The sequence below is a fragment of the Ahaetulla prasina genome, chromosome 7 (genome assembly GCF_028640845.1).
Source record: "Ahaetulla prasina isolate Xishuangbanna chromosome 7, ASM2864084v1, whole genome shotgun sequence".
Classification (NCBI taxonomy): Eukaryota; Metazoa; Chordata; class Lepidosauria; order Squamata; family Colubridae; genus Ahaetulla; species Ahaetulla prasina.
The window spans coordinates 50,692,163-50,708,537 of NC_080545.1; the positions used below are offsets into that span (position 1 = coordinate 50,692,163).

The 16,375-nt window shown below is 35.4% G+C and overlaps 1 protein-coding gene across 1 annotated transcript in view; it reads left to right on the forward strand.

Annotated features, from left to right (window-relative positions):
• The window catches only part of TRHDE (thyrotropin releasing hormone degrading enzyme), a 288,715-nt gene extending 274,518 nt beyond the window's left edge, over positions 1-14,197 (forward strand). The window contains exons 16-19 of the mRNA XM_058191067.1: positions 5,037-5,204; positions 5,994-6,134; positions 6,649-6,730; positions 8,828-14,197. Coding sequence (XP_058047050.1) covers positions 5,037-5,204; positions 5,994-6,134; positions 6,649-6,730; positions 8,828-8,971 — 535 coding nt within the window. The 3' untranslated portion in view covers positions 8,972-14,197. The remainder of the gene's footprint in view (positions 1-5,036; positions 5,205-5,993; positions 6,135-6,648; positions 6,731-8,827) is intronic.
• The last annotated feature ends 2,178 nt before the right edge of the window (positions 14,198-16,375 follow it).

The window sequence follows — 16,375 nt, forward strand, 5'->3', positions numbered from 1 at the left end:
TGCTTGGCAAGGCTTGGATGCTTCTCCTGGCTGCCGGGCTGCCGGATTGCTGCTGGGAGCCACCCCACCAATGCTGCAAGCCATCTGGTGAGCGCTGATCACTCTGATCTCCCATCGCAGTCCCCCCCCCTCCAGTGTGCATAACAAGCTGGAGCTGACATGGCATCCCTGAGGTAAATTGGTGCAGGGCACATGGGGTGGCTCCACACACACAAACACTTCGCCTTGTGGCCGCAGCACCTCGAACAACCAGATGGAATTAGTAGCCAACCAGCTGCAGGCTTTTAAGTTGGGCTTATTTTGGGGATGTCTTATTTTTTTCCCCATGTATGGGAGACCCACTTCTTCTGCTTGCTCACGGCAGAGGGGGAGGTTATTCAGCATGTCTGTGTCACCACCTCAAGGTGGGGGATGGACCTGCCCCATGCGCCCTCCAGGGGGTTACTGGAGGGTCCTGCTGCCAGGCAACCCATGACCTGATGTGTGCCTCGCCTCGGCAGCGGCTCCAGCACCCCCATCCAGCAGGCGTGCCTGGCCGCCGGACCACTTCTGTTTGCTTGTGGCCACAACAGAGCAGTAGACCAAGCAATGCAACAGTACCATGGCCATGAGGAGAGGTGGGGATGGGTGGAGCTGCCCACATGCCCTACACTGACTTACTTCAGGGCCCTTACAGACAGGCCATCCATGCCCCAACATCTGTCTCACTCACAGCCACAGCACCAACACAACACTCAGCCTCCTGCTCCTTTGTGGCCATGAGCAACCAGAAGAAGTGGGCTGGTACCGCATGGACTCCTGGTGCACATCACTACTATTGATGCTGCTGGGAGGCAATGTCAGGGTGTGGTTGGCCTGGCTGGTTTGTTTGTTCCCAGTGCCATGGACAGCTCTGTAAGTGCTTGGCAAGGCTTGGATGCTTCTCCTGGCTGCCGGGCTGCCGGATTGCTGCTGGGAGCCACCCCACCAATGCTGCAAGCCATCTGGTGAGCGCTGATCACTCTGATCTCCCATCGCAGTCCCCCCCCCTCCAGTGTGCATAACAAGCTGGAGCTGACATGGCATCCCTGAGGTAAATTGGTGCAGGGCACATGGGGTGGCTCCACACACACAAACACTTCGCCTTGTGGCCGCAGCACCTCGAACAACCAGATGGAATTAGTAGCCAACCAGCTGCGCAGGCTTTTAAGTTGGGCTTATTTTGGGGGTAGGGCTTATATTAGATGCATGCGTAAAAACATGCTAGTTCTTATTTTCAGGGAAACAGGGTACATCACACACACATATACATACACACACATGTACACACATACACACACACACACAATGAATGAATGGAGGGGTTAGAGAAAAGAAAGGTTAAAAGCAAAAGTTAAAAGACAGACTTGGGAGTGCAAAGGGAAAGAAAAAGAAGGAAAAGGAAGGAGAATAACTTCAGTTTTCTTTGGTACAGATACAAATATAAAATACATTAACCTCTTACTCTAAAATCAACCATAATAACCATAACTATTCATATAAGAGCATTATAGTATGAAACAATTCTGCTGTTAGGACAACAAAAAATATAAGCTTGGACTATACTCTTAAAATTAACTGGACATCTGATTAATTTTCTTTCCATAAAGGTTTCCATAAAGAGTTTGAAGCATATCACTAAATCAAAGAACAGCCTAAACTGCATCTAATTATATTTTAAGAAATTTGAACACTATTTGCCTAGCAGATAAATAATTAAGGGGCTATTTTATAAATGCATTTCCATTTGTTAAAACTTAAAAGAACAAGCCTGTACTAATTAATTATAACTTAAAAGATTATTTCTTAGCACTTTGTAAAACTGCATTATAAATCATTGGAAAAATAGATTTCACTGCAAGAGCATAGTTTAATTTTATTATTCTATATATTTTTTAACATATTCTACAAGTACTTAATTTTTAATCAGCAGCCACATTTCCAATAAATTCTATTTTTTACTGTGGTTCTTAAGCAAAATAAATAAGGTCAAACAAATCACAACACTGTTCAAATAGAATTATTTCAAATCATGCTTTCAGAAGTTAATAATTGTGAAGTATTCATCATAGTTTTAAAAAGTGAATGAAAGTAAATAAAAGTGGAGGATTGTAACATAACAAATACTTTAATTGAGTAGCATTAAGGCTTAAATCACACTGTCAGAAAGAATTCTCAATGTATTCATAATGAGCTTACAGCCAGATAAACATATAGAGTAATCCTTTCATATGGCTGTCCAGGAGAACATAGATTATGGCAAACATTCTCTTCACTTGCAGTGAATTTACTATGGGAAAAATTAATTTAGATTTTGAATGAGTCTCTCAACTTTTTCAGCCTAGAACTGTACATTTGTTGGGTACAAAAGCTTATCATTGGTCCATGACACCAGATAAATTATTTAGAATGAATGAAGATCCTTAAATGTATGTTGGAAATGTGAACATGTTTTACATGTACGTTCTTGGTGGACATTTAAAAAGCTAAAAGTATTCAATTCAAATATACCATTTGATACAGACAATTTTAAAGATCAATAATCAATTGAAGCCATAAATTTTTCTTCTAGGATAATTTTCAGTTGTAGGCTGATGGGCATGCATGTTTACAGAGATTTAAAGAGATTTTCATGAGAAGGTAGCTCAGAATGGGCTATTTCATTATGCTCTGCTCCCTTTGTCCCTGGAATTCAATACCCTTCACCAAGTTTTAAACTTCATGAGTCATTGTTCTATCCCTGCCTAACTGGTTCTGGGACAAATGATAATCATCGCATTCACTGGATTCAGGAGCAGTAAAGGCAAATGGAAATGGTATCAGAGTGGCAGCTTCTACAACATGACTTGGACAGAGCTACAGAGCACAGAGGTTGGAAGTTTTGGCTTATGGTATCCTTCCAATGGACTGTTCATTGGTGGGCCCAGTTTTCTTGGATGGACCTAATATGAGTCTTCAGCTTGACAGCAGACATTAGTTGAAAGCCATTGTGGAGTTCATCCTACTAGTTAAATATGTCACACTGGCAAAATAGAAGTGGCAGTGGCAATTCTCCTGGATTCTCAGAAACTGCTCAATGATCAGGTAACAGCCATGGCCAGGAGGGCACTTATCCAAGTTTATCTTGTGTGCCATTTGTACCTCTTCCTCAACAGTAAGAAACTTCAGTTCTTTACCCACATCTTGCATCTGGACTATTGCACTGCATTCTGTATGGAGATTTCCTCAAAGACCATCTGAAAACTAAAGCTGGTTAAAATGCAGTGACAAAAAGCAATAACAAGAATTCTCAATGACCCCCATGTATCATTATTGCTGCATGAGCTACATTGGCTACCAATTTACTTTTGAATAAAGCTCAAAATTCTGGTCATCACCTATAAAACCCTTCATGTTATACAATCGGGTTTTGTGTGGGGCCACTTGTTTCAAATTTTTCTATCTGCCTATTACGATCAGGCAGTTACTCTACTGTACCTGTGGTAAGTAAGGTGTTTTCTATTAATAAAGGAGAATATTTGTTATTCAGGATTGAAATGAGGGGTTCTTTGTGCTCTCTAAGCTTGGTTGTTTTCTTGCAGACATTTCATTACGCAAACTAGTCATCATCAATGCTAGTCCTTTTGTACATTCACTAAAATAAACATAGTGCAATCCTGATTTCTTTTAGGAAGACTGTCAGCCAAGAATATATTTGTGTATTGTTATGAGCAGGTAAAAATGATTTGATAGGCTGCAAGCTTGAAACCCTGATCAAGATTCTTGACAAATCAGATTTGACACAGATACTGTGGTTGCCAGTTGATCTCTAGGCCTAGCTCAAAGTATTTATTTTAAAACTTTATATAATTTAAGACAAATTATTGCAAGAGCACCTATTTATGTATAATTCATCTCACGCTTTTTGGCCTCAAAAAAGTCAAATTATGAAGGTTCTGATACAAATTTGTTTAACAGCAAAACATTCGTGCTCATTCTACGGAAAAAATTATCATTGAAGTTTTGAACCTTATAATAAGTTCAATATTTAAATATTTTTATTTTGGGCATTCTTCAAGTTTTAGAGCCTTAATATTTTTGGCATTGAGTTTTAGTGTTCCTTTAGAATTTTTAATGGTTTTAGCATTGTAAATATTTACCTTCATTCTTGTAAGCCATCCCAAACTTTTCAACAATCAGCAATAAACATAGAAACATACCTTCATTATAGAGATTGGTTAATAATAAATTAATAGCTATTCCTTTCCATCATAAAAAAAATTGAAAAATGAGTAGTCAAAATTATCCTGACACATTAGCAGAAGCAGATCTTCTGCTTCCTATCTTCTGGAAAGAGAAAATGATAATAGGTAAGTTTTGTCAGGTTAGCCTGCTTTATGTTCTCAACTACTTTAGACAGTTTATAATGAGGACTTTCAGTTGTGGTCATCATGTATTTAATACATTTTATAGAAAAAGTGTAACAATTTTTTATTTTTTTTTGTTTACATTTATACCCCGCCCTTCTCCGAAGACTCAGGGCGGCTTACAGTGTATAAGGCAATAGTCTCATTCTATTTGTATATTTTTACAAAGTCAACTTATTGCCCCCCCAACAATCTGGGTCCTCATTTTACCTACCTTATAAAGGATGGAAGGCTGAGTCAACCTTGGGCCGGGCTTGAACCTGCAGTAATTGCAGGCTTTGTGTTCTTAATAACAGGCTTTACCAGCCTGAGCTATCCGGCCCCTTGAGTATTAAATTTTCACTTATGCAGATAATAGTTTGAGGAGAGAATTTTACTCAGGATATTCCCACCCTAGAAATTACATTTCCTACTTCCCCTCCATACTATTCTGTATTTATTCTTTTCCTTTTTAAAAACACTACACTTGAGAGATGGCACACCAGCATAACATATAGATTGTCTTCATCTTCAGGAAAGCTGTCAGTGATACAGAACTATAACTTGTGTGTTATGTCTCATGAGTATATTATAAATACAATATTATTGTGGTTTTTATATGTTCTTTTGAAGAATACCACCAAATGTAAGAGACATTGTCTACTGCACTGGAGTTTCACTGATGGATGAAGATGTATGGGAATTCATCTGGATGAAATTCCACTCAACTACAGCAGTATCAGAGAAGAAAATATTATTAGAAGCTTTAACCTGTAGTGATGACAGAAATTTGTTAAACAGGTATGCTCATTTAATCTGTATTTCCTAATTTTTTCAAACTCAGTGTTGTATTAGTAGAAGTAATAGCATTTGTGGCCTTAATATTCTCCCAAATATTAAATGTTCCTAGCTTACGTATGTCATTTTTTAAAGTTTTTATACTTACTCTTCTTCTCCTGAAAACAGGTCTACAAAAATGTCTATGGAGATTCTCAGTCATCCAGATCATGCTTGTCCCAAAGGTGCTTTTTCAAGAGGCAAGTGGACTTTCTTGTTTTTCTTTGAAGATGTTTCACTTCTCATCTAAGAAGCTTCTTCAGCTCTGACTAGATGGTGAGGAATGGAAATATTTATATTTCTTGCAGACAGCTGAAATATAAATCCTTCCATTCCTCACTATTCAGTCAGAGCTGAAGAAGCAAAACGTCTTCTAAGAAAAAACAAGAAAGTCCAGTTGCCTCCTGAAAAAGATTTGTGAGAAAGTTTTTAATAGTGTATGTGCTTAGCATTTATTCCAATTCATTTGTTCTATATTAACTTGAAAATTATTTTAGAAAAATATAACCTCAGAGTAGGTTTCATGAAGCCTATAACAAATTATTTTTAATTTTCAGCAAATATCTGCCAAGCGTAGATGTAGCTTATTTTCTATATTTTACAAACATATATCAAAAGTGCCACATTGATTTTCAATTAGCATGTAGCAATATCTGACCTTTGTTGGAGATTCCAAATGTTGAATGGCATGATGCTGAAATATTTATATTAGTAAAAGCTAAACAATTTTTCCCCTTTCTCCTATTATTCAAGGCTTCTTAACCTGTCTCTTAATTCAGAAGTTGTCCTGGATCAGGATGCAATTGATGTCATAATCCATGTAGCCAGAAATCCACATGGAAGAGATCTTGCTTGGAAATTTTTTAGAGAAAAGTGGAAAATACTGAATGCAAGGTAAAATATTTTTAAACTTTACAATACCATACATGCAATATATTTAAACTTTACATATATTTATTTATGGTTAAATAGCCATAAAAACTGAGAGGCTTTGTGTCTGTGTATTTCAAGAGTCACTTGATTCTTTGTTGCTGTAAATGTTTAGATAAAACACCATGTAACTATCTTTAATAATGGCCTTGATCTAACTTCCTGCAGTTTTACTCATGTACGGGATGGCTAATTTCACCCTGCACGAAATCTACTTTTCCTTATTTTTTCTGATGCAATATGTAGAATAGAATTTTAATTTGAAGAAAAATATGACTATTTTTATTCCAATAATACAGATTCACTACAATATGATTGACACTGATCATAGACCATAGGACGTAATATTTCCAGAGATTACGGAACAGAAACTGTAACTGGTTGCACAACTGTAACAGCAATATTGTTTATAATATATGATTTCAAAATCATTGCCACTCAAATGTTTTTTATTTATATTTTAATCTATGTGATGAAGATACGGAGAAGCGTTATTTATGAATTCAAAACTGATAAGTGGAGTCACAGAATTTCTTAATTCAGAGAGTGAATTGAATGAGGTAAATATTATGCTAGTTCAGTACTTACAATTATTTTTTTACTCTTTTTCACTTTCTTCATTGTGTGCCACCTAAAAAAATCTCAGGCTTACTCATTTTCCATATAACATGCATGTATTTCAGCTTCTATAAATGATGTATTATCTGAATGCTGCATTCACATTTAAGGAAAAGGCAGCCTTTTTTATATTGAGAAAGAGAGAAGGTGCCAATCAAATTTCATGACATTTTAACTAAGTTCAATGTAAACCTACTATTCATAGATTAATGTGAATTTAAAATATTAAATCCAAGAACATTAGGGTCTTTATAATACTTGAACAGTCCCTCCAACATGTAAATAAACTCTTAATTATCTTATGATAAAATGTTTAAAAAGTTCATCAACCTAATTAACCCTAATATAATATATTATATTAAATAATATATATTTAATAAAGAAAAACTCTTCAGGGAAGAATGTAAATGTTGTAGCTTAATGTGAACTAAAATTATATTAGATGTGTTCCTAATTTTTTTTATGGTTAGATACGAATGTAAGAATAAACTGTGATAAGAGCCTAGCAGTTTACACCATAAAGCAGACTTCCCCAACCTTTCTGGCTTTGCGGACTGGTGGGGGGGGGGAAAGGATGGTTCCGCATGAGTGGCGGGCAAGCACATATGCAGCTCCATTTGCACAAGTGACAGGCATGCTCACCTGCCTCTTGTGCAAATGGAGCATGCCTGTCATATACCCTCCTGCTCAGGGGTGAAATCTAAAAATTTTCCCTACTGGTTCTGTGGGCATGGCTTAATTGGTGGGCGTGGCTTGGTGGTCAGATGACTGGGTGGGCATGGCCAATAACAATAAATAATAAAAATAATTAACAAAGTATAAAAAACAATAGATACCAAAAACCAACTTTCACACTTTACACACGCACAACACAACACAACACAACACAACTGACTCATACACAATGTAAAAGCAGCTACACTTCACACAGCCACAAAAAGCTCAAAAACCAACTTTCACACTTTACACACACACAACACAACTGACACACACACACACACACACACACACACACACACAAAATGCCACATACAGCTTTCTGAGATTTCGTGTGTTTGTGTAGTTAGAGTGAAACACTACAGAAACACACCCAATCTCAGAAAGCTGCACAAATATTTTATTTTATTATTTTATTTTATTTTATTTTATTGTGGACTTCAATTCCCAGAGTTCCTCAGCCAGCAAAGCCAGCCAGCATTAGTTGATCACTGGGGAAATAGATTAGCTAAGCAACTGATTCTGTCTGGGATGAAAGTGAAACTGCTTTCGGGCTGGGAAAAAAGCCATGCGTTCATCAGTAATCAGGTAAGTGCCTTAGAATCTCTACTCTTACTTGTAGAAAACGTATTTTCTACAAGCAAGAGTACAATTAAGGTTCTGCTGATGAGGAACTCAGGTGAGATTGCCAGAGAAGACTTTAATTTTTTTTTTAAGTTTAAAGGCTCTGCTGATCTCAGCTGAGGGGCGGGATCCTCAAAGGCTTTTTTTTACTTTTAAAGGCATGTTTTGGCTGAAGAAAAACCGGCTTTTAAAAGTAAAAAAAAACAAAACCTCTGCTGATGGTGCGGCTCAGCAGAGGCAGGGGGCGGGGCCAGGGATTTTTGCTACCGGTCCTCCGAACCAGCAGCCTCCATCGCTATCAGATCGTGCGAGCCGGTCTGAACTGGGAACATTTCACCCCTGCTCCTGCTGCTTGCACAAGTGGGTATATGCACCCAACACTTCCACAGCTTGATTCCAAAAGGCTAAAGGCCCAGTAATGGGCTGCGGTCTGGGGGCTGGGGACCCCTGCCATAAAGCATCCGGATTACAAGGGAGATAGAGGAAGTGATGTTAATATAATCAGGCATTGGGACATTAATATTTTGCAACACCATTTCAGGCATTTGCAGTTTGTTGCTTTATTATACTTTCAATCTGCAAAATATTGTAAAATTTCAGTAGCAAACATAGAGCTTTTGTTCTTAGTCTGTAAATTATATGAAGTTCATTTTTTTTCTTTAGTTCTGCCTTAATTAACCATTACATTCTATTTTCAGCTAAAGAAATTTGTAAAGAATTATGGGGAGAGATCTGCTGCCTCTTTCTCTCGAGCTGTGGAAACAGTGGAAGCGAATGTCCGGTGGCAGATGATTTACAAAGAAGAATTATTTCAGTGGTTGAGAAAAACACTTGCACACTAATCTGTGTTTCTGGCAAAGACCTAGTACAAGTTTTGCAAGATGAGAAGCACAGTGGGAACTTTCAGAAAACTGACTAGAAATCCAGCAAAGACAAGTTCAAGTTGGAAGGACAATTAAATAGAGATATATTATATTTTTGCACCAAATTCCTCAGAACTGTTAAATGATTAGGGGCACGCTGACAAAGAGGAATGGTCATGAATCCCATCCCTACTATTCCATGGCCAAGTGTGATATTAAGTGGTGCATGTAAATGTTAATGTCAGTTTTGTTGGAGAAAACCCCTGAGAATATTTGTGCATGGTTTTATGGTTCCTGCCTGTATTTCAGCATGCTTACTTCAGATGTCCATGTTTTGTATGTGAATTTCTGTTGCATCAAAGATGGGCATTATGCAAAAGCACAAAGACTCTTATGACAATCAGTGATATAACAACAAGGTAGGATGGAAAGAAAGACGTTAAAGATACAAATGAACAAGTGATAACATCTCCCCTTTCCATGGTGCTGGCCAGTTTTACTTTTAAATTCTCTTTAAGTTGCTCTTTCAATGCTAATCCTTTTTTGAGTTGTAAACAGTAATATAAATTACAATCCAAAGATTTCTCTTTTTAAATCAAGAATATGTATGTATTTAGAGGCAGAATATTTTCACAGTAAGTTATAATTTTAAAAAATACCTTTATCCATTACTCATCGTCTTTTGATAGATTTACCTTCATAAGCTAGTTTACAGCATCTAGTTTGCATATATGGTGGGGTGGGGGGAGAGTAAAAAATAAGTCTTTTGCATTATGTCTTTTCAGCAAAAGTATTCGGTAGACATTATATTGTTCTTTGATAGTTGCATATATGATAGAAAAATAAAGTGAGAGAAAGAACAGAACAGAAGCAGGGGAAAACTGGAAAATATGTGAACTAAAAGAACTTCCTAGGTAATGTTTAAACTGTAAGAAACACCCATTCCCCCCCTACCATCCTTGTCAGTATGAGCATCTTGTTTCTTCATAGATAGCCTATTAAAATCCAATGAAATGGATGACATTTGAGCAATTGTTAAGGCTCAAATTTGAAAAATAATCCTTTGCATCTATTTCACTTTTTAAAAAAATTTAGCTAAGGCATTTTCTAATGCAATTCAAAGGCATCAATACGACTATTAAAAATTATCCCCATTTAATATAATGGCCTTATTGAGAGTAGCATTGGAATTTCTATAAAGATTTACCAAATAATAACCTAGCTGGAATGAAGCAATTCTTATAATTTATCATATTCTTCATCACAGGGAAGCGATATTCTTCAATATCTTTTAATGGAAGAAAATAACAATTAATGACTATACCCTACAACTTAGAAGTTTTTTCTGCTTTTTATTATTTTTAGTTGTTTATGATCTTTGTGCTCCAACTCTAACATGGAATTTTAAAAAAAATCCACTCATAATGGAAATAGGTACGGTAGTTATTTTATCTTGTAATTCATGTAGAAAAACAGTGTGACTCACATATTAATGTCACAATATGGTAAACTGCAGTTTTTCATTATATATAGCTATATAAGCTATATGTGGGAGTTTGCTACAAACTGGTAAATGAAATAATTGCATTCTTTATTGGAGATTTCCTAGTAGCAGGGAGCGGGGAATCACATTTAAAGAATTGCCTATGAAAAATTGCCTATAGTGAATATAGATTATTTTGTTATGTTAAATCTGTAAGTTATAGTTTTGCAACATCTCACTTTGCTTTAGTTTATCAACAAGTAAATATTAAGTTAAATATATAAGCTTTTAATTTACCATTTTCTTCATTCTCGAACAGCTCTTTAGGGCTTTATGCAAGCAAGAATTAAAATAGATATTTCATTTTTGCTTTTTTATGATGCTAAGGAGCTGCTCTTATCTACACTAAAGTCATACAAGTTTTCATCTTGTCAGAAGATATTAGGAGCAAGTTCCTAAGAGTGAAAACAGTTAAGGAATGGAACAATCTGTCTTTAAAAATTGTAGTCTCCCAGCCTCCTATCAAGCATGATTAGTAGATTCCTGAAATGAAGGAGGATTGGACTAGAAGACTTGTCAGTTCCCACTTACACATTCTGTGATGAGAAGAATCAAAGAATCTAACACATAGCAGGTTGTTCAGATTAATTTCAAAGATTATTTAAGATTTGTGTCAATTTCACAAAAAGGTGTTCTTATGATATCTTCATTCTAAAATCCAAGAAGAGAAACCACAAAACTAAAAGTGGGAAAGAAGAAAACTTTTTTTTTCTTTTTGAAGGAAAATAAATGGTATAGGGCCAGTGTAGCGTAAGGAAGAGTTTATTATGGAGGACAACGTTTTATAGTGTGAAAGCTATTTAATGATGTCTCCTAAGATAAGTTAATGCAACCTACAGACCACCATGCTTTTTGGACACTTCATTATGGAAGAATGTTTTGATATCCTTTACCGTAAATCTAGGCCATATTTAAAGCATTGCTTTGCAGATACATTTGTTAATTTCTTGGTATTAGAAGGAATCGTGATTATGAAAAAGATAATATATTATCAAATGTTAGGTGCACAATAGTCAAGTTTGAATTCTTAAAATAGTCTGAGTTTTTACAATTCTTGCTAGTTGGGCCTGGGGTAAGGCAGCATGTTTTAATATTCCCATTGTGAAAGTTACCTATCACAAGTTTCTGACTTTTCCAATGAGAATGAAAAAATATTAGAAGCATTTATTCAGATTCCTGTGTATGATTTACTGCTTGCTTTTATTCTATTTTAAGTATTTCATTGTTCTTATTTTTAGAAATTAAACATTTTCATGTTTAAATACTATTAATTTAATATTTAAATCTATACCTTGAACGTAATCTAAACCTCTGTTTTCCTAAATGCACAAAAAGTAAAAAATAAAAAAAGTAGTGGCATTTCAAAAATCAAGAAAAAAATGAAATCATCAAATAAGAACACACCTGAACTTGAATTTTATTTTATTTATTAATTGAGGCGTGCCCTAAATATTCTCTATGGCTCTTTAACAACCAGGCATTCCACTGTATGTTTCCTTAAAGTTTTATGTTGTTATTTCTTGTCAGATTTCTTAATACTTCAATGGATACAGAATACTCTTATCCAAATGTTCCTAAATTAAACTATGCAGTAACTATTTTTGTACTATTCGTTGCCATGGAATAGAAGTAAAAGCACAGTTTAAAACATGCAAGTCTTCATTTATGTTGGATTGCTGTAGTGCATTTTCCCCCCAACTTGGTGCCTTCCAAATTAGTTGGACTTCAACGTACTGCAGATTGCTAAGGTTGAAATACAAACCTTCTAGAGGACATTCAACTGGGAAAGCCTAGTAGATTGCTTGAATTGTAGGTCTATAAAATAATAACATTGTTATTCCTGTATTTCAGAGAACATGCATATTTGCGAGTATGATTTGATTTCTTTCTTACATGGTCTCATAGGTCTCCTTCAGAGAACCAGGCAGCTGGCAAGCCTTTATGTCTTGCTTTCCAGTGCCTATTCTCCACCTTGTTACACATTCTCGGTGTATAATGGTTTTATTGTATTTGTAAGTCATAGCACGTGTGGTGCTTTATTGCTCCTCTAGTATGCTTAGTGAATCATCACACACTGATATTTTGCTAATTCAAATCACCAATGAGCATATCATCTGCCTACCATTTTAATATGTTTTAAGTTTCAATATTTCACTTACGTGGTGAAGGCAGGAGAAATTTTAAAAATTATGCTATACTCAATAAAGAGTTTCAGACATAATAGAATGCAGTGTTAGATAGTAATAAGAGCAATTTGTTGAAGTCTCTCCATACATTAAACTGGAAATACTGCTGTGTCATTATGTCATCTTTTCATTTTATGTTATACCCTATTTCCCTGAAAATAAGACATCCCCTGATAATAAGCGCAATCGGGCTTTTGAGCGCATGCGCTAAAATACGAACCCCCCCTGAAAATAAGCCCTCCCCAAAAGTATTTAAATGCATGCGCAGCTAGTCCCCGCCATTTCCTCTGGTTTCCTCCATGTGCCCCAAAATAATAAGACCTCCCCCAAAATAAGGCCAAGTGCTTATTTCGGGATTCAAAAAAATATAAGACAGGGTCTTATTTTCGGGGAAACTAAACTACGTTCAACTAGAGATAGCCATTTCATTTGAAAATATATTTTATTTGTATGCTTGCTTTCCTATATTTCTTGCCTTCACTGTGAGTGGAAAATGTTTGGCTTCTTGCTATATAGTCAGAAGAAATATCTCTACTGGGTACCAGTTCAAATTAAAACACCACTAAATTCTGTTTGAGACAATGTTTATATTTCAAAATACGATAAAAGGATTCATATTTTTATGAAGCTTGACCTGATTTATCTCATATGATATTACAATTGATAGCTGATTTATACATGTTATATTTAGAAATTCCTTATTTTAAATCTGTTTTCCATCACAACTTTACTTAGATGGCCCTTATTAAACCATCAACTAACCTATCTTTATCACATTCAAAAAACTGAATGGTGAAAAAAATATATAAAATTATGCAGATACTGAAGCAGAGCAGATATATACATATTGAGAGAGAGAGAGAGAGAAAGAGAGAGATGCAAATGCTGTTTTCATTATAATCCATCAAAATAGAATCTGCAAAAAAACCTCATATTCTGGCCAATGTTGAAAAAAAGCATAGAATGATGATTTGCTAACTTGTCAATATCAACTTGCTGTGACCACTAAGGTAGATCTTCTCCAGGATGATCTATCCCCAGCCTAGGACTTCAGATCTCTCAACACTGCATTCATTGCTGTTATAATCAAGTATATCTTGATTGTCCTCTTTTCTTCCATCTTTCTCACCATTTTGGGCCCTCATGGAGCTGGGTTTTTGTTATAAAATATGTTAATTTAAGCCTGGTTATTTGGGCCTCAAGTGGAAATTTTTGGTAATTTTTTTAATGTTTCTTTTCTTGACTGTCAGTGGTATTTTAAAGTGTTTTCTCCAACAACAAAGTTCAAAAGTATCAATACTCTTTCCATCCTGGTTCTTCAAAGTCCAAATTTCACTTTCGTTAGATATCACAGGAAAAATCATGCCTGCATGATTCTGCATTTTTCTAGGTAGAGACATATCACTATACCTGAATATCTTTCCAGGTTCTTCATTGCTTTCTTATCAGTTGCTAGTTCTAAGGTATTTCTCAACTGCTGATTATATATATATATATATATATATATATATATATAATCAGCAGTTGAGAAATACCTTAGAACTATATATATGTAGGTCTTTGGTTATTCGGGTTTTCTCCCATGTAAAATTGGAAGTGTCTTGGCGGCGTTTCGAAGTCTCATTCGTCATCTTCAGCCTGAAGATGACGAATGAGACTTCACGAAACGCCGCCAAGACACTTCCACCTTACGCTGAGACAAATAACCAAAGACCTACACACAACACTGAAAACCTCAAAAAACAAATATATATATATATATATATATATATATATATATATATATATATATATATATATATATATGTGTGTGTGTGTGTGTGTGTGTGTGTGTGTGTGTGTGTGTGTGTGTGTGTGTGTGTGTGTGTGTGTGTATGTATATATATATATATATATATATATATATATATATATATATATATATATATATATGCGCTCTCTCTATATATATAGTTGATTAATAAGGAAAATATCCACCACTTCAGTGTTTTTATTGTTGACTTTAATGTTGGTTGCTTTATTTTTCTTCTTTTCATCACAGTTACATTTTTTACTGTATTTCTTGACTTTTATTACTAGAGCTTACATTTTCATTTTCACATTCAACTATCAGAGTACTTGGTACTTGATGTTTTTCCTCCAGTTTTAAATCACACTGATATTCTTCCAATCTAGCTTTCCTCAGTATATATTAGCATATATTTTGAATAAATGAATGAGTGCATAGGCTTGTTTCACCCTAATCAGTTTTATCATGTTACATTTTACTGTGGTTTTTTTTTTCTTTGTATATGTTTTACATAACAACAATTTGTTCTGGAATTTCCATTTTCATAAGGCTATTCCACTGCTTGACATAATGTATATAATCAATGATGCTCATACTGATATAGTTTTGCTATTCTTTTATTTTCCTGAGTTATCCACCATGGTTTAACAATAATATCTCTTCTTGACCTTTTCTAAAACCACCTTGTATATCTAGGAAATGATTTCTTGGGTACTTTGGATGTTAACATTCTCACATCTGATTGGATCATTGACTGCATTGCATCCAAGTAATGTCTTTGCTATTTCCTTCCTAATTACAAAAGGAATGCTATTCTTTCTGTTTTTCACATCTTAATTTTTTAATCTAATTAATTTTCTAACTGAAAGTATTCAATTCCAGTCCATTTCATTTTACTGTTATGTAAACTATATCAGTGAATCATTAAATTTTCTCTTTTTACTGTATTGAGCCATGTTCATGATTCTTAGATTCCATGTTCCTACTATATTTTTCTCTTTGCAGTTTCAAATGTTCTTTTTCTGCATGGCAGCATCAGCTACTAGATATCTGGAATGCTTTATAATCTAGTTGCATGATAAATACGATGGCTACTCTGAAAGGTATGAAATAATAGCTTTCTCACATTCACCTCCAGCCTCTTCCTATGCCAGTGCTGTCCGATACAGATGCCTGTTTGCTTTATTTGGGCAGCTGGGATGACCTTCTTGCCTTGGGTGACTCTGCTGGGATTACATACTCTTTTGTTATCCCTTCCAGGAACATAAACAGACACATACAAGCACAGGCCATGATGAGGCAATCTAGCAGAACTTGGGGAAGAGACAAATGTTACTACTGCCAGTAACTATCTATTCCATATGTTCCACATAATGATCCTGACTAAATTGCATATGAAGTATACTTTTGATGTATTCTTATGATCAGCAAATATTTGAATGTACAATAGCATCACAGCAATATAGAATCCAAACTTGTGCATATGAGATTTACTTTTTTCTTTTTATATTCTTTTATTCATAATCATACTTAACAACAGCAATTGGGACCAACAGTAACTAAGTGACACAGTCATAAAGTAAAACATCACATGACCACCAACTTACAACATTAGTTCTGGCTGCAGTTGTTAAGTGTATCTTTAGACATGATGTAATGTGACCATGACTTGCAACTTTTGGGCTGCTTGCCCACTGATTTTGTTGGAAGCCAGCCTGGAAGATTACAAATAGTGATCTCATGACCATGGGACACTGCAATCATGGTAAATGCACACTGGTTATCAAGCACATAAATTGCAATCATGTGATTGTGATGATGCTGCAATGGCCACAACTTTGAGAATGAGATGTAATTTTCCTTTT